Source organism: Cololabis saira, chromosome 16 (genome assembly GCF_033807715.1).
Source record: "Cololabis saira isolate AMF1-May2022 chromosome 16, fColSai1.1, whole genome shotgun sequence".
In the NCBI taxonomy this organism is placed as follows: domain Eukaryota; kingdom Metazoa; phylum Chordata; class Actinopteri; order Beloniformes; family Belonidae; genus Cololabis; species Cololabis saira.
In genome coordinates this window covers 16,586,435-16,604,946 of record NC_084602.1, presented here as the reverse complement: position 1 = coordinate 16,604,946, position 18,512 = coordinate 16,586,435, and the positions used below count along the sequence as shown (strand labels likewise).

The 18,512-nt window shown below is 45.2% G+C and overlaps 1 protein-coding gene across 5 annotated transcripts in view; it reads right to left on the bottom strand.

The window, feature by feature from the left end:
• plekhh1 (pleckstrin homology domain containing, family H (with MyTH4 domain) member 1) overlaps window positions 1-18,512 on the bottom strand; it is a 45,275-nt gene that overhangs the window by 6,022 nt on the left and 20,741 nt on the right. For 2 of the 5 annotated variants that reach the window (XM_061743626.1, XM_061743628.1), the window contains exons 8-24: window positions 17,064-17,818; window positions 16,858-16,936; window positions 14,631-14,722; window positions 14,357-14,504; window positions 13,032-13,168; window positions 12,841-12,951; window positions 11,817-11,903; window positions 11,546-11,704; window positions 9,543-9,623; window positions 5,018-5,197; window positions 4,818-4,929; window positions 4,297-4,676; window positions 2,401-2,577; window positions 2,225-2,322; window positions 1,948-2,125; window positions 371-526; window positions 20-117 (exon numbers count right to left, since the gene is read on the bottom strand). In XM_061743626.1, coding sequence (XP_061599610.1) covers window positions 20-117; window positions 371-526; window positions 1,948-2,125; window positions 2,225-2,322; window positions 2,401-2,577; window positions 4,297-4,676; window positions 4,818-4,929; window positions 5,018-5,197; window positions 9,543-9,623; window positions 11,546-11,704; window positions 11,817-11,903; window positions 12,841-12,951; window positions 13,032-13,168; window positions 14,357-14,504; window positions 14,631-14,722; window positions 16,858-16,936; window positions 17,064-17,818 — 3,028 coding nt within the window. The remainder of the gene's footprint in view (window positions 1-19; window positions 118-370; window positions 527-1,947; window positions 2,126-2,224; window positions 2,323-2,400; window positions 2,578-4,296; window positions 4,677-4,817; window positions 4,930-5,017; window positions 5,198-9,542; window positions 9,624-11,545; window positions 11,705-11,816; window positions 11,904-12,840; window positions 12,952-13,031; window positions 13,169-14,356; window positions 14,505-14,630; window positions 14,723-16,857; window positions 16,937-17,063; window positions 17,819-18,512) is intronic. The other 3 variants (XM_061743629.1, XM_061743627.1, XM_061743630.1) reach the window with 3 other exon arrangements.

The window sequence follows — 18,512 nt, the reverse complement described above, 5'->3', positions numbered from 1 at the left end:
GTGGAGGATGAACGCAGACCTGTTTTTGTATGTAAGTCGAACAATCCGCGTCCCCTCATTCTTTCCCGGATGCAGCTCCTTGAGTGCCTGCTCCCACTTGGAAATGACATCACAGATCTGATGAAAGGTGACAACCGTCAGTCTCCTCTAATTTATACAGGAAATGTACATATTCAACTTGAGCCAGCAGGTGGCAACAACCACACCAGAACACTAATCTGCTCCAGAACAGATGCAACGATGGAGGTAACATGTCTTCCTCGACTGAATGAACATAGTGGGACCCTTTCAGCTACCTCAACAAACTTCTACCGTGACAATATGAAGCTCGTGGCGTTTTGTGACTGCCACATACGGCGAGGGACTCTACCTTGGCAGATGGCTGCAGGCAGTGCTCCAGGTCTTTGCCAGATGGGTCGTCGGTGAAGAGGGCGAACCCCGTCAGGTGGGGTTTCCTCATGCCGATCCGCTGGTTCAACGTGTTGAGGAACTCTTCCACCGTGGTGGAGCCGTCGAAGCCCACAACCTGCACAAATCAAAGTCAAAGAAGTCGAAGGAGATCATTGACATCCAGAAGTCAGACTGCACCAACTAGAACCACCAACAAGTCCTCTTTACTTTTCTTTGGTTAGAAAGATCTAATTTGGTGCTCCGTTTTCTGCTGCTTTACATCAAGTGACAAACGAGGATAATCAAACGATACCGGCTGGGCGATATATCAAGTATAGTCGATGTATATCGGCTTCTACTTTGTGCGATGTACAAAATGACTATATTGTGAATATTTGAGTATACATTGTCACGCATTTGCTTTTAGCCGTGGGCATTAAATTACAGGCTTTTCTCACTCTCTCATCTCGTCTGTCCTTCTCTGAGACATAAAACAAGCGCACCTAGTTACATACGTCAGTCCCACGCGTGCATCATCATACGACCAGTAGAAAGGTAGCGGCAGCAGGTGTCTGCGCTGCTGTCCGGGACCGCTGGTCACTTCCACCTAAACTTTCCCAAACTCGGCCTGTTTGCGGCGTGAGTTCATCCGCGCGGTTGCTACGCGCAACGGACTCTTTTCAAACCACACTGGGACGGTTTAGTAAAGACGGGAGGGGATGTTTTCTCCTTGCATGCCGCGCTGATGCAACTATCCGCTCAGCGCGACACGCGTCCGTGCGCCGCAAAGCCTTTCTCTTCCAGAGCTGAGAAACGTCACCTAGTGTTGCTTAAATATGGCCACATGAAATCAATCACTATCATCGAAACAAAGTCAAACAAGACTATATGACGTCATATTTCTAAAAGTACGTGAAAGTGATGCAAAGTAAAGGAGGAGAGGATGAAACATTGCAGTCCCTACACCTACAATAGTCTGAATATAAAGGTTCTGTAAAGGCCCTCCTGCTCAGAGCAGCTCATCCTGGTAAAACCAGGTAAAACCTGGTCATCCTGGTAAAACCAGGACCAGAACATGTTCTAAGCAGATGTTCTTCAGACGGGGAGTCAGAGAGATGCAACGTGCTCTTTCTGTTTTGAAATGACACTTGTCTCTGCCACTCACTGCTTAGTAACTGTTTAATAAATACATTACATTTTTTGGTAAATTTGACTTATTCCCCCTTTTTGCATGAAAGTTAGTTAAAATGAGCATATATTAATGCAGGATGAACAAGAATGTTTTAATGTAGACATATACAATCATCATACTGGTGTGATTGTAGCATCAAAGTGTTAATTCAAGGCTAAGGCAAAATATTGAGATATATATCGTGTATCGTTACATGGCCTAAAAATATCGAGATATTAATAAAAGGCCATATCGCCCAAGCCCTAGCTGCAGTGCTCTTTTGGATGCAATATTCTGAGGGAAATCTGAAGGAAACCTTAAGAAGGATGCCAATTATGTTTGTATGTCACAGGAGCAGGATAATGCTGTTCTGAACCACGCGTCACCTGGTAGGTATTGTTCATGAAGTGCACCGGGATGCTGAAGGGCAGCGAGTGGTGGTAGGGGTTCCTCAGCAGGATGGAAACTATCTCCATCCTTGAAGGTTTGGCTTCCCGCTCTCCATTCTGCAGCGTTCGCTCCAGAGACCTCTGACAGTACACGGCGTACTTCCCCACCTCAGTCCTGCGTCGTATGGAAAACAGATGGCAGGCGTGAGAAGCAAGTGCTTGTGACAGGTTTTTTTCTTTAGATTTTTTGTGATTGCTTCTGACTGAAGATCACCTGGGGTCTGCGTTGAGCTGCAGGTACTGTCTCAGGTACCAGAGGAAGTGCTGTTGAGGCAGGAACAGCGCCACACACAGAGACAGCAGCTGCCAACACTACACACACACAAAGTCAAAGGTTACGTAGGGATTATCATTCTTCCTGTCTTTGTCTTATCGGTGCGCGGGGCTGACCTGCGTGAGGGAGTAGTTGTGCGGCGTCCGGCGGTTCGTCTGTTTGATGAGTTGGCAGTACATTTCATTCTGCAGCTCTGGGTGGGTCAGGCACACTTGCAAAGCATTCTGGGCCAACGAAGTGTGGTAATCCACAGACGGAGACTCCACCAGCACATTGATGAACAGCTGACAGGACTACAGCAAAGAAGATATTCATCTAAATGAGTTTGGTCGTTCATGTCGGGAAAAACCAGCAGGTGGCGACAAAGATGCAGCAGTGAATCCGAGTCATAAACAGCAGAACATACAGGTGAGATACTGTAAAAACAAAAATATCACAGCATGGGGTCAGTACAAGGAAAGATTTGTGGGCCTCAGTGTTTTGTTACTGACGTTTAGGACGGTTGAACTGAAAGAGCCTATTTAAAGTTTCTATCAGTCTCGTCAGATCCACAAATACCCAGAGGTGGACAGAGTACTCAACCCCAGTACTTGAGTAAGAGTACAAATACTACTGGTCAAAATTTACTCCGTTACAAGTAAAAGTAGCTCAGTCAAAATATTACTCGAGTAACAGTAGAAAAGTACTTGCTTTTAAAGGTACTTAAGTATCCAAAAGTAAATGCTTTTAAACTTACTTTAAGTAAAAGTAAGAGTAAGAGTAAGTTACTAGTAAGTTAGAGTAAGTAAATTTCTTATTTTCCACATCAGTAAATTACTATATTTTTTCTAAATTAATTTAAAAATCTTTTAACTCTTGTTTCTGAGAATTAACTCTTTGAAACATTGAGTTAAGATACGGCCAAAGATTTTGTGAAAGTCCCTGCTCCGAGTCCGGCTCATTATCAGACTCAGACGACTCAGCGGATTGTCTTTCTTCGGTGTCTTGACTTGTTGCGGCTCTGTCTTGACAAACGCAGGCTACTTTGGCGGTATCGTTTTGAGGAGGCTTGACGTATTTCCGCTTTACGTACATCCCAGTGGAGAGCGTGCACTGTGATAGGTCTCCTTTGACAAAAACAGCTTGTGTCCAATAGGATTTTAGGGAAGAAGAAAAAAGAGCAGACCTGAAAGTAACGAGTACTTTTCAGCCTTCCTAGAAATTTACTCGAGTAAAAGTACAAATATTTGTCTTGGAAATGTATTCAAGTAAGAGTAATAAGTACCAAAGAAATCTAATACTCAAGTAAAGTACAAATCCTCTGGATATGTACTTAAGTACAGTACTCAAGTAAATTTACTCCGTTACTGTCCACCACTGCAAATACCTCGCAGACATGAAGCGAGGCCCGGACCTGAAAAGTGTGTCACCCTAATTCATTCTGTTTCATTGTGTTTGGACAATTTTTAAGCTTGACTGCTCAAAGAAGAGGCCGACCCATTCAGCCTCCTAATGTGGAACTGGTGGGGGTGTGAAGCTGAGGGAGAGGAGGGGGGGGGGGGGGGGGGGGGGGGTGTCTGGAGTGATGCATTGAGGGTTGGAAAAAAAAAAGAAAGGAAAAGGAACCTTCATCCTCCTACAAAGCTCCCTGTTCTGCTCTGATCCCATTTCTTCTTCTGCAGATCCACTCCAGTCACTCTCTGAAGACCCTGACCTCCCATTCTCCTCCTTTTGCTTCAATTGCCGTAAACCACAGAAGTTTTAGCTTCAATCACAGCAGATAATCGAGCCCATTATCTCTTTCCCACAGTTTTGATGAGCCGGGGGCCCATTGCCCCGAGCCTTTGATCTATTTTAGAAGCAGGAGGAAAAAGAAAAGAGGCCCATCAGACGGGATGCGGCGGGGACAGACTGGATGGGGTTGAGTTGCCATCGCGGGGAGGTGGGGAGCAGAACAGGAAAGGGAGTTTGATAGAAGGACATGAAAGCAAAAAAAAACACAGTCAGAAGGGGCGACAGGTGGACGGACGGACCTTGAAGAGCTTGAGGGCTTCGGTCTGCAGCGCTTCAGACGGCAGGGTGGTGAGAGGCGAGCGCAGACCCTCCTTACAGAAACTCAAGGCCTCGCTTTTCCACAACACAGACTCTGGGAAAGACACGCACACAAACAAAGATTGAGTTTCAAAGCTGCAATGACTCAACAGCTGACACAAATTCACACACTCCTCTGCAGTCGTAAACAGCGCCTGCGATGTGAATAAAAGCTGCCAGACGGCGTGATTCAAAATAACACGTAGCCGGAGACTCGCTGCAACTGGAGCCACTTGTGAAGGCAGAACCGCGGGTCTCACGCCATCCGCAAATACATCGACTGCACGCTGGCCAACGGTTGTAAATGCACTTCTGTTGTTGTCTACAAAGGAGACGGAGTCATAAAGTAACCTCTTAATGTGTCAAAAGTGCCTGGAAATGTGCAGAACTACATATTTGTGTCTCAAAGCGGCGGATGAGCGGTGAGTTAAAGCTTCTCGGTGATAAAATACAGATTTCTCACCTGGTTCTCCGTCTGCATCGAGGAGCTTGCCGATGAGCTGCTCGTGCTGCGTGCCCACTTTAAACTTGGCACTGCTGCCGGCTGCCACCGTCAGGTGATACAACCAGGTCTCCTTTAGTGGAAAAAAATTATATGATATTCATGTAAAAATAGAGACAAGTGAAGTGAAGCGTCCACCAAAGCATCTCCAGTCGCGCTACCTTCTCCTGCTTGGTGCCAATGAGCAGGTATGTAGGACTCTGCTCCTTGGGCTGGACCACCAGGGTGTAGTGGGAGGAGAGGAAGCCCCGGCCGCCCGCTTCGTAGTCTTCGTCTGAATCGCAGGAGCGGTCGACCTCCTGCGCCGAAGCCTCCCGGATTTGCAGCTGACCCAGAGGCAACTAAAACGGAGACGAGTTCAGTCAAAGTGGACTAAAGACAAAAATACACAGCCGTTTTTTTAAACGAATTTTAAATTTTAAACGATTGATTATATATCAACTGGGCTGCATTAGCAAGACCCTGAGACTCTGAGGGGTAAATCCACAAAGAACAGATTGCGCCCGCAAATAGCGCTGTGAATTGCGCTGAATTTGCGCCCGCAATTTGCCCCGCTTTAAGGTCCTATTCACAAAAGATTTTGCTCTAATGATATACCGGAGCAAACACGCCCATAAAGTTTTGCGGCTGAGTGCAATTTGCACTTGTCTGAGTCGAGCGGAGCTGTTTCCAGTGTTCTCCATATTTCAGCACACAGATTGGTCCATAATGAAAACTGCAGAAATAAAAAGTCGAGCCACAGTGCCACTGAATTTCACTGAGATCTGAGATCGAGATGTTGTGGATGAGGTGTGGGGGACAGGAAAACGACATTATTTGGTGGTCAGAGTAAAAGTAGAAAAATAAATAATATAAAATAAAGCGAGTGAGTAGCAGAACGCCGTTGCTGCGCGGAACGCCGTGAGTGCCCCGGCGCAACAGGGGGGGCATGTCCCCCCGTCTTTTCAAAATCATGTTTTTGTCCCCCCCACTTTTTACAGTTTAAAAACTAACGGTAGGATCAGCCATTAACTGCAAATCACACCCTGTGCGAAGGGCCCGGCAGACCCGCTTCACCCCCCGCTCCCCCTCCTCCCCTCCCGTCTCCCCTCAGAGCTGCTCAGGGCGGGTTTATGGTTCTGCGTCACCAACGCAGAGCCTACGGCGTAGGCGCGCGTCGCCGTGTACCCTACGCCGTAGGCTCTGCGTCGTTTTAACGCGGGACCCTAATTTATGCTTACACCCGCACGTAAAGGTTTCACGCGCGCGTAAAACTCATTATATATATAAAAAAATCTGTGTCCCTTTAGGGAAGAAATGAGGGGCTCCGTGGAGCCCCTAAACGCTATACGAAGCCCCTCATTTGTTCTGTCCTAAAGCAGTGGAGGAGGTTCCCGGCGTGTCATCGCGGCTGCAGCAGCACCAGCAGAGTCCTGACTGACGCTTCAAACACAGAGGGACACGATCAGCGCTATTTTTTATTATAAGTCTGATATATGTTGTGATATGTGATAGGCTAAATCCTAACAAAAGGATTGCGCGGCTTTTGCGGCCGCTAAACCGGTGCAAATGAGACAAAAAGAGAGCGTCGACTTCACAAAGCACCTGCAAAGGGGGAATTGCTCCACAAACTGCGCTGCCAAGCAAATAGTGGCAGTCTGCGCCGGTGCCATTTGCATGCATGCAAATTAGATAATATTCATACATTCGGCGCAAAATTGCCCCCTTTCTATGCAAATAAGCCTCATTGCAAAAAGCGCCTAATTCAGAAAGGCCAGCGCTATTTGCCACACGCAAAAATAGTGGAGCAAATACCGTCTTTCAGAAGCATGTATTAAACTGCGCGCAAACTTCTCACTCCCCGTCTGTCTCTGTTTCTCTCTTTCTCTTCAATGTCATTCAAACCTGTGTGATACTGAATGATATTAAGGGTGAAATCTACATTCAGACATGACTGTACACAGTCAGATCAAGTGGGGTTGTGGACTTATCGGATTTAAAAATAAAAGTAACAGGACGGAGTTCAGGATTCATCCATACAGTAGGGGCTGCTTTATTACAAACAATTCCACCATATAAACATATAAATCTAGAATGTGTGTGTTTAACAGCTGACCTGTAGGTGTGTGTAGCAAAACAAAGAACATGAATTACCATTAGATCCTGATCTGATCCCGATCCGGTGTTAATGAAGTTACTGGTGCTGTGCCTTGTGCATAAATGCGCACAGCCTCTTAACATTTGACATTTCATTAGCTTATGTCATACAGACACTGAGGTCTTTTGATGTGTGTGTGGAGATGATGGCTATGTTCTACCACACGATGGTGGCCAGTGCACTCGTTTTTTTAAACCTTATATGTTTATTTTAATATTATGAATGTGCTTTTATTGTCTGAATGGAAGTGTGGTTGATTTTTATGTTTATGTTTTGATGAGCTGCTGGACGATTGAATTTCCCTTTGGGGATGAATAAAGTTCTATCTATCTATAGCTACATGCGAAATACTAGAGAAGTACAAATACGTGAAAGTTGAGGCTGTTGTGCTCTCTGAAGTTTTCATTATGGACCAATCTGTGTGCTGAATTACGGAGAACACTGGAAACAGCTCCGCTCACCAGAAAAGGGCAAATTGCACTCAGGTGCAGAGATTTATGGGCGTGTTTGCGCCGGTATATCATTAGAGCAAAATCTTTTGCGCAAATGCAGCGCAATTCACAGCGCTATTTGCGGGCGCAATCTGATTTTTGTGGATTAACGTGCGAAGAGCCCCGCTCCCCCTCCTCCCTCCTCCCTCAGTGCTGTTCAAGGCTGATTTATGGTTCCGCGTTAAATCGACGCAGAGCAACGCGCACCGTACAGTGCGCGTCGCCGCATCTTTCAGGCCCCTTTTGTGCGCAAGCAAGCTTTATAGATGAAGTCCCAGATCAGGATCTGACGGTAATTCATGTTCTGTGTTTTGCTACACACACCTACAGGTCAGCTGTTAAACACACACATTCTAGATTGTTTATATGGTGGAATTGTTTGTAATAAAGCAGCCCCTACTGTATGGATGAATCCTGAGCTCCGTCCTGTTACTTTTATTTTTAAATCCGATAAGTCCACAACCCCACTTGATCTGATTGTCTACATGTCTGAATGTAGATTTCACCCTTAATATCATTATCACACAGGCTTGAATGATATTGAAACAGAGAGAGAGAAACAGAGAGACGGGGACTGAGGAGTTTGCGCGCAGTTAATACACGCTTCTGAAAGACGGTATTTGCTCCACTATTTTTGCGTGTGGCAAATAGCCCTGGCCTTTGTGAATTAGACGCTTTTTGCAATGAGGCTTATTTGCATAGAAAGGGGGCAATTTCGCGCCGTAATATCAATATTACCTAATTTGCATGCATGCAAATGGTACCGGCGCAGACTGCCACTATTTGCTTGGCAGCGCAGTTTGTGGAGCAATTCGCCCTTTGCGGGTGCTTTGTGAATTAGACGCTCTCTTTTTGTCTCATTTGCACCGGTTTAGCGGCCGCAAAAGCCGCGCAAGCCTTTTGTGGATTTGGCCCTTAGACTCCAACTGATGTGAAGAAGAAGCAGTTAAGAGCTCCTGTCTCTTCATGTCATCAGCGTGCAGACAAAACACTTGCAGAGATGACATCCAACTCTCGGGTACCAATACCAACGACTCAGGAGCGTTATCAGTTCACTCTTCAGCATCTAACGCAGTTCCGGCACAGGTAAAAGTGTTAGGATTATTTCAAACTCAGCAGCCTGCATTACTGGTTCAGATTAACTAGATGGATTCGTTTCTACATTTATGATTTCAGAAAGCATTTAGGCTTTGAACAAAAAGTGACAGGTGAAGTCGTGCACAAGTACAAACTAATTCACAGGGGTGGACAGCCAATCAGAGCCATCCCTCTCCAGACGTCGACGAATGTTGGGCCCCAAAATGACGCAGTTTTTTTGATTCACGGCATCAACTCGAGGTGAGTCTAGCTGGCCGTAAATTCACCGGACACGGCCCGATTCTTATTTTTTCATCAAACAACACTGTTATACCTCATGTCAAAACTAGCTCATGAAGTCTGAGTCACAATCTGGGTCACACTGCACGTGCCAAAATCCAGAAAGAGACTATATTTGCACGCACAGCAAAAAAAAATCTAATTTATGACTTTATTCTAAACAAGACAAAGTGTTTCGATTAAGGTGGCGCTTTGGGAAAATTCGTTTGATATTCTGGGTTTACTAATCCAGCCAATGGCACATCCCTCTCGTATCCCACCTTGCAGGAACCTTTTAATCCCATTTAATCCGTGCACGTTCCCACCGGGGGATACACTTCTCAGCAGTTTTCTCCAGAAGTTAATACGACACCACGAAGTGTGAGTTTCCAGTGTTACAGTAGCTTTTCCTTGTTGTTCTGCGCAGCTGCCACATGTGGGGGTCATTCAACATAAACATCTTCTCACCCTGTCCATCAACCTCTGATTGGGAGTGTTCCCTCGGTGAGATTGACATCCAAGTCCTGTTTTCTGTGTAAACCCACTAAATGACACCAGCTCAACACGTGGAGAGGCAAATGGTGGTCCGACAGAGCCGACGACGCGTTACACGCCGAAAAGATGAGAAACAGCTGTTCGCAAATGCGTTGATAGCCGATGGTCGGCTTGGTGTACAAACATTGAAATAAAGGTCTTATGCACCTTGTCCTCCTGGTTGCGGTAGTAGTAGAAGATCTTTCCAACCAAGGAACACCACACCAGCTTGGAGTGTCCATGCTTGACCTGAAAAAGAAGAAAGAGACACGAGACAAAGAGGTCAAGACAACATTTATCAGGGCTGTTACATCTGAGCCTCACATGTCCCGGCAGCGTGTCGGCAGCCACGCAAACCACTTAAGTTCAACTTCCTGTGTCGAAAGTCACAACTAACTCCTGTCAGATGAGAACACGTCGACCGCCGCGCTGCAGTCGGTTCAAACCAGAGACGCAGCTGGAGACGATAATCACACATCAGTTTCTGATGAGGACTCCTCTCAGGCAGCTGGCCGAGGGAGGGGCCCCCAGGGCCAAGCGTGGATTGAAAGGCCCAGCATCCCCCGACTGAGCCGCAGATCAAAGCCGCAACCGCGTGATGGGTCTCGGGTGGTGGCGAGAAAACAGGAGCTCCATCACATCTGCTGGAGGCTGTCAGTCATCTGCCAGAGGCCGTTATTCACAAAGCTAAGGGAGGAGGGGTCGAGCCTCTCTGATGAGTGCTCTTTCTGCCCCCCCCACCCTCTCAGAGACAAAACATCTGCATCTCAAATTATATCGGCGTGCAGTTTTGTGCATGAACGAGTTCAAATGAACGCGTTGATTGAACACGTTCATTTCTGTGAGAATGTTGAACTGAATGCAACATATTTGCATATAAAGAACTTGAATGTAAACTTGTTCAGATCTGCAGATCATGAACTGGAATTTGAAATGTTCAGATTATGCAAGTTTCAGCTTCACTGATTAGGTCCAATTATTACGGAATAATCCTCCTTCTCATTTCACCAGCGGGCAGCGCGCACATTTAAAATACTCGACGAGACGACGACTTCACACTTCATTACCCACAATGCAATGCACACTAGCATAGCAAAGGGCACCATCTCTATGGCAACAGCGGCCCGAGACCGGTGCAGTATTTACGATGACCAGTGAAGAGAGAGAGACGTTGCAGACGCAGCGTCAGCGAGCCGTCGGATGATGATCTGCTTATCATTATCTGCAGGAATTTTACACATTGTCTCCCAAAGAGTCCGACAGTCAAAATCTAACCTTTCTGTGAAAATGATGTCCACCTGCGCTGAGAAAACAAGTCTGAACGTCTGCCTCGTCAACTTCACATTTGAAACGTCATGTGGAGTTAAAGCATCCGTCCAGTGTGAGAAAATATCTGCAAGTCCTTGACAATCAAACAAAGTCATCAGCAAAGACCAAGAGCCAACAGCCCCGAACGACCCCAGTCTCACTGCTGCACCTTCAGGGGTCTGATTTCCCAGCAACAGGTAGACAAACTGATAATGGACTACACTGTTGGAGATTTACAGCCGCTGATTCAAGTTGAAAAGCCACTAGGACAATACATGATTGTATGTGAACAGTTTTAGGATAGGGTGGCGTTTCATTCCTACTTCTCACCTAAAAATATTGAAATGAACTGAATTTTAGTTCAAAGTGAAAATGGTGAACTATGAACGTGAACTATTCATTTTTAATTCAAAATCTTTTTTATTGATGTTTTCACAACATAACAAAGGTGCAATGCTGAGTGCTAATTACAAAGATTTTCAATAGGCATGGGCATGTTAATCATAGCATACACCTGTGTACAAATGTAAAAAAAATATATATATATAAATTAAACAGTATGAAAAGAAATAAAATAATAACAATAACAAAAACAACCTACAGACCAAACTAATCCCTCCCATGTCACTGCCAAAATACTAGAACAATTCATTTTTAAACTATGTGAAGTGAACTTTGAACTAGTTCATGAGAAGTATGAACTTGCACAACACTGTCGGTGTGAAAGGCCACGTTAGGACGGGAAACAAGCCATTTCTTACACCGTCCTCGGAGACAAACCCTGGAACCTCCACCTTTCACAACTTCACAGCGGTCTGTGTATGAAAGGGGCTCAACTCGAAAGATAAATCGTGACTTCTGACCTTTGTGAGCCAGCCTCTCACAGTGGGCTTGGCCCTCATCTCCACGGCAACCGGGCTGCTGGTCTGGACCTTGAGCAGGTTCTGCAGGACGCGGATCCATTCCTCCAGGATGTTGGGCGAGTCAGCGGTCAGGTAGAAGGTCTTCTTCTCCGTAATCAGCTGATTGGACAGAAGACAGAAGTAAGAGGAAGCGCGACCCCCCCCCCCCCGCCGGAAACAGATCAGGATCTGACGCTTCAGTCTTCCACTCAGAGCAGCAGAAAGCACTCACCTGAAACGTCTGAGCTCCTTCTCCACGGACTATACAGCAGGAAGAGTTCAGCTCAATCTGACCCTGAGGTTTCCTGATCACATCGCTCTAAAAAGGACAAACACAGACCAGAGCTTCAGTCCAAAACACCATGCACCAGCAGGGACTGTGCAGCCGTTACTGTGCATCCTTGGTACATTTGGTCTAGACCAGGGGTCGGCAACCCAAAATGTTGAAAGAGCCATATTGGACCAAAAACACAAAAAACTAATATGTCTGGAGCCGCAAAAAATGAAAAGTCTTGTATCAGCCTTAGAATGAAGGCAACACATGCTGCATGTATCTATATTAGTTATAACTGGGGGAATTATTATGCACTTTGAGAAAAAAGTCGAAATGTCGAGAAGAAAGTCAAAATTTTGAGAAAAAAGTCGAAATGTCGAGAAAAATAGTCAAAATGTCGAGAAAAAAGGCAAAATTTAGTGAAAAAAGTCAAAATCTCGAGATTAAAGTCGAAATGTTGAGAAAAAAGTCGAAATGTTAAGAAAAAAGTCGAAATGTTGAGAAAAAAGTCAAAATTTCATGAGAAAAGTCAAAATGTTGAGAAAAAAGTCAAAATGTCGAGAAAAAAGTCAGAATTTATTGAAAAAAGTCAAAATGTTGAAAAATAAGTCAAGAAAAAAGTCAAAATTTCGAGAAAAAAGTCAAAATGTTAAGATTAAAAAGGAAAGGAAAAAGGAAGAAAAAAAGGAAAAATAGAAGGAAAAAGAAAAAAGGGGAAAAAAGAGAAAAAAAGAAAGAAAAAAAGGAAAAAAAAGAAGAAAAAAAGGAAAAAAAAGAAGAAAAAAAGGAAGAAAAAAAAAAAGGTCAAAAATGTTTGAAAAAGCTCCAGGGAGCCACCAGGGCGGCGCTAAAGAGCCGCATGCGTTGCCGACCCCCGGTCTATAATAGATCCATGGTCTACACAGACGCCTTGAGGCTTCCTGTTTTCCAGCCAGACCTCAGGAGGAAGCAGGCGGGAGCGCTGGACGGGAGCTACACTCACGGGGGATTTGTAGTAGAGGATCTCTCCGTTCCTGAGGATGAACCAGCGGCGCTTCCACACTTTCACCTGGCTGCCCATCTTCAGCAGGTAGCCGGACTTTTCCAGCGCCTCCTTCAGACACAAGCGGCGCAGGATTATTAAAATAGGCTTGCGGTCAGCGCTTATTTCTCAGGAAACGGGGTTCTACTCACAGGCCCGGCGCTCTCGCAGGAGTATGAGGAGGTGCGCTGGACTTTATGCTCCGGCTCCGAGTAGTCGCTGTCCAGGGAGTAGGCGTCGGGAGGAATGGCGTAGTCGCTCTCCGAACTGATGGAGGACATGGACACGCCTGTGGCACAAGGTTATTATTAATATTATCATCTTATTAATAATTGCCATCAAGGCCTTTTGTCTTAAACCTCCCAGAACTCGGCCGGGCTTTTTAAACTTGGAAGAAAAAAAACATTAAAGATCTATTCTTTTGTGCCTTGGAGCATATATTTAGCTTTTTGAAGTAACTACTAACTCAAAACTCTTAACACAACCCTGTCATTTCGTTTGGTGTGGCCGAGTTCAGAAACCTTCTCATTTCAGTGAGTCGTTCGGATCTGGAACAACGGATCTGGATCACAAACTCGCCAGAGACTACAATTACAGGGCCGAGCTACTGTCATCTCCACCTGACTTAGCGTTACGCTGCTTCTGCTGCAACTTTGAAAAGTGAAGCCATGCCGATGTCAAAAGGTGCACACACCACTGGAGAGAGGGGTGGAGTTAAGCATTGGCTGGCTCCACCCCCTCTAAATGTGTTGTACTTGGTGGTATTTTGACTTAAAGAAGACGTCGTTATCATCTCTTCGACTTCTTTTTTTTTTTTTTTATTAAAACTGCTTCTTCTTACTACGGAAAAGTTTTAGGGCCAGGCAAGAGAAAAAAAATTGAGAGTGGAAGATTTTTTTTACTGTGCACTTCGAGAAAAAAGTCGAAATTTCGTGAATAAAGTAGAAATTTCGCCTTTTTCTCAACATTTCGACTTTTTTCTCGACATTTTGACTTTTTTCTCGAAATTGTACATCAACATTAATCTCAACTTTTTTCTCGACATTTCGACTTTTTTCTCAAAATTTTGACGTTTTTCTCAACATTTCAACTTTTTTTTTCGACATTTCGACTTTTTTCTCGAAATTTCGACTTTTCTCTCAACATTTCAACTTTTTTCTCAGCATTTCGACTTTATTCACAAAATTTTGACTTTTTTTCAACATTTTGACTTTTTTCTCAACATTTTGACTTCTTTCTCGAAATTCTACTTCAACATTAATCTCGACTTTTCGACTTTTTTCTCGACATTTCGACTTTTTTCTCGAAGTGCATAATGAAAAAAAAATCTTCCTCCTCTAAAATATTATTTAAATTTTTCTCCTGTCTGGCCCTAATACTCTTCCGTATCTTACTGTGTTGATAACCACTTCATGTTATTGTTTTCTTTGGGTTTTTTTTCTCTCCGTTCTTTCACACCCTGCTCTTTCATCCTCACCTCTCTTGACGGCCCGCGGGCTCCCAGGGACGCTGCTTTTCCTGTCCGGGCTCAGGATGGAGGTGCGTGAACCGGCCAGAGAGCTGCTGTCGTCCTCCGAACCGGAGTCGTCATCCGGCAGCGGCACGCTGCTGATTTGAGTGGCTTTCTAAGAAAACAGAAACACACCAGCCATGAGCACACTGACGACGCCTGAAGCCGAAGCTCCCGGGCAGAGCCTGAAGCTTAAAACACGAGACTCTGGGACTGAGGAGCTGAAGAGGAAGGGACTCACCCCTTTCAGTGTGGTATAAACCGGAACGTTGATATTCTTGTAGATGAGCTGGGTGAACGGACCTGTGGCAGGATACTGGGGTAGGTTGGACCCTGCAACGTGATTCAGTCAACGGGTTACTAATAAATTAGAGGGATAAATGTCGACACACACGACTTAAAGTGAGAGAGATCAGGCGGCTCATGGGCTCCTAATATCAGAGGAACTTATCCCAATGACTTCACGTGCAGATGCAGGGTATGGAGGGGGTCCTGCAGTGTGGGCCGGATTTATTTACACCCAACCTAAGATCCAGACAGATCCCACTCAGAGTCCATACGGGCAAACACAGGTAGGACCACCATGAAACCATGTGGACAAACTCACGTGGGGCCCATTTTGCAGCCTGGCTTAAGCTCGTATGGGGTCCACTGGAGAAGATACGGGCAGGGCCTTCCCTTTCACTGAATGATGGAGCATGTGTACATTACAGCTGAGTGATTTTCAAGCCAAGAGGACCTTTTCCTTTTCTTTTCTTCTTATAGCACATTGGGCTAACTTGCAGCTCTGCACAGAGCGTAACCCAAGCCTCTTTCAGACCAACAATAACTAGAAGAGACACTTCGTCCAGATGACGAGAGGATAAATGCTACTCGCTTACTTAAGTCAAAGTCCTTGCATATGATCTGCAAAACTTTGCAAATCTTCCTTCTCACGTGTTCTGCTGCAACATCTTTGCACCTCCTTCATTGCAAAGACACCTCATTTAGAAATAAGCTTAATATTCCTAAATCTAGTCAAATGGTCTATCAATAAACAAATACATCTCAGCCAGTGGGTTAAAAAGACAAAAAGTAAAAGAATATTTCTTTAAACAACAAAAAAAATATATATAACTTTGTAGATAACCACAGAAAAAAACACAGAAGAAAAATAGGGCTCCTTTAAATATATGAATTTATCATCAGCTGATTTTCTCTGAGAAATCATACGTGCTTAAAAGCAGCTAAAGTGATCCGTAGATGACGTCACTCTTACAGGACGCTACGTAAGCGCAAAGTAAAAACTCACTCAGTAGCTTTTTATCATAGCAATTAACACCTTGTGTCTTTACAGGGGGAAAAAAAATACTTTTTATTAAAAAATCTTGAGCTGAAACACTTGAAGCGACACCTGAAGCCCCTTTAGGTGAAGGCGTGCAAGAAGGCAGCCAGGACTTCAGTCGCCAAAGCGCAGCCAAACGTAAACGACAAAGTGGATGATGTCAGGGCTGAAACTACAGCGGTGATTTTCACCCAGGCAGCGTCCTTTCATCGCAGCTGATTGAAAAAGCAGTCTCTTCCTACACTTCTCTTTTTTACTCCTTTCCACGATCCTCCACTGCTCTTGAAAAAAAAAGGGAGTGGGGGATGGAGGGGGGGATGGGTGGGGGGTGGGGGTAGCACAGGTGTGTAGGGCCGCGGGCCAGAGGAAGTTACATCAAAAGCAGCAATGACAGATCCAAAGACCCCCCCCACACCGAAGCTTAAGCACCAGTTAAATGGCATGTCTCTTCAGGACCGGCTCACTCCCCACACAACAAGCAGTGATGAGGTCATGACACACACACACACACACACACACCACCGCTGAATGAATACAATCCGGGTTAAAAACAACAACAACAAAAGACGTGTCTAAATATGACTGTGTTGCCCTTAAGGCAATTGTTTTTCTTAAATAAATAATTTCATGTGTTTAAAATATGGTACAAGGTTAAAACTGTTGTAATTTCATTAAGAAGTGTTTTACATAAATATTTAATGTTTATTTGTGCTTTTGGTTAAAAAACGTAGCGAAATAATACCACTTCCGGTTTTCCCGCACCACTTCCGGTCCGGCGTTCTCGTCGTAAACAAGATGACGGGCGTAACGGTCGTGTGTCAAATCTGTTTCATCCACCTTGAAGTATTAACAAGGCAATGCCGTAAGTTATGAAAAGTGTTTATTCGATGTTTTAAGCAACTATATTTTTGTATTAGTTCGGAGAGATGCGAAGATTATGCACTTTATTTTGCGATCGTATCAGCTCATGTTCTCAATGCACTGTACTGTATTGTTGCAGTTTTCACCATCTGAAGAGGGAAATTAAAGCCTCAATAACACATCCCATGTGGTCCCGGTCCTTCTTTGGTGGTTTAACTCTGTGTCATATCGATGACGCTACAATGACACAGGAGATGCTTGTGTTTGGACGAAGGCTGCTCACCTCGTCCGGGGCCTCTGGCTCCGGGACTTCCCTCCGATACTCTCATTCCCAACTTGGCAACAGCATAGATACGACTTTCCTGCAAAGAGCAACACATACTGCTCAATTCACTTAAAAACCCCTGGACTACCAGAGCCCCCTGGACAGGGGGGCAGATGTCATGTGGCTGGTACGTGAAAGGTTAAACGCATGCACAGGTGTTATACCCATGATGGGAAGCGATGCAAGGGAGGCGTTGGCGGCTTGAGAACTTCTGGATCCAAGCGCTCCAGCTCCTCTGCGAGACCCACGAAGGAGACGCCGTCCCAAGACGGCTCCTCTGACCGCGCGCCCTCCACCACGCCGTCCATGCCATCCGGGAGCCCGTCATCGATGTCCGTTTCTTCCACGAGCTGAGAGAAAGGGGAGGTGGCCGTTCCCGTGCTCTTCAGAGTGGAGCAAGCAGAGGACGGCAGCGCGATCTCCACGCTGAGATTTTGGAGCCGGTCCAGGCTGGGTTGCGGCTGGCTGTAGTGCTTCTTGAGCAGCTGGATGCTGTCTCTGGGGGTGAGCGGAGTCCGGATTTTAGGCAGCGTCATGCTGGCGCCGGACTGGTGCAGCTGAGGCTGAGCGGGATTGGGGAAGGGGTTGTTGGTGGAGGGCGAGCGGGACAGCAGCGGGCTTTTGGATGTTATTCTGACGGGCGACTCCGGAGAACTCGGCCCGTGTGCCATTTCGTAAGCGGAGGATGAAGATGAGGATGACGAGGACGAGTGGAGGCACTGAGAGCGGAACTTGCTGTTGAGTTCATCGGAGGAGTTGTCTCTGTCGGAGCAGCCTGCCTGGACCTCCGGGCCCTCGGGGAGCTCTGGTCTGCTGATGGAGCTGCTGGGACACTCCCTTCTGTGACCTTGAGCATCGTTGGGGGTGAGTTCCCCGATACAGATCCCTTTGCAGACCATTTCAGGAGTCCTCTTCACATCTGTGGAGAGAGAACACGGAGCAACTACGTCTATGTTTGGAATATTTGAATGTGAAAGTTTCAGTGCATCTCAGGCCTCCTGGAAAGAGAAAGGTTATTATTTTGGAGACTGCCTGATTAAAACATTATTTTCAAGGAAATTCTTCTTCTTTTTCTGTTTTTCTTTAATGGCTTTTTGGGCCCGAGTGGCCTTTACTATAGAGTACAGACAGAGGTGTCCAGTAACGAAGTACAAATACTTTTACCTTAGTTAAGTAGAAATTTTGGTTATTTATACTTCACTGGAGTATTTTTTTTTCAGAAAATTAAAAATTAAATTGCTCCATCCGGATAGAGTGAATTTGGTTGTGGTTGTTTCAGATGTTCTTGTCCAGTTTTGTTCTTACATCCGTTTCCTCAGATTCCTGCAACTAAACTTGGATGTACATTCCAATAAAGGTTAGGATAAATGATAACATGCCTCTGAAGTTTGACTTTTTGCACCATTACAATACTAGGCAACTAGTCATCATATCTCCTGCTCTCTGAAACACATGTTAATGCTCAATAGTACGCATATATGGTTCTTTAATATATTTACATTATACTAAGATGCATTAATTTCAATCAATGGCTTTTGTACTTAATGGCCTTTTTCCCCCTTACATTACTTTTACTTTTATACTTTAAGTAGTTTTGAAACCAGTACTTTTAT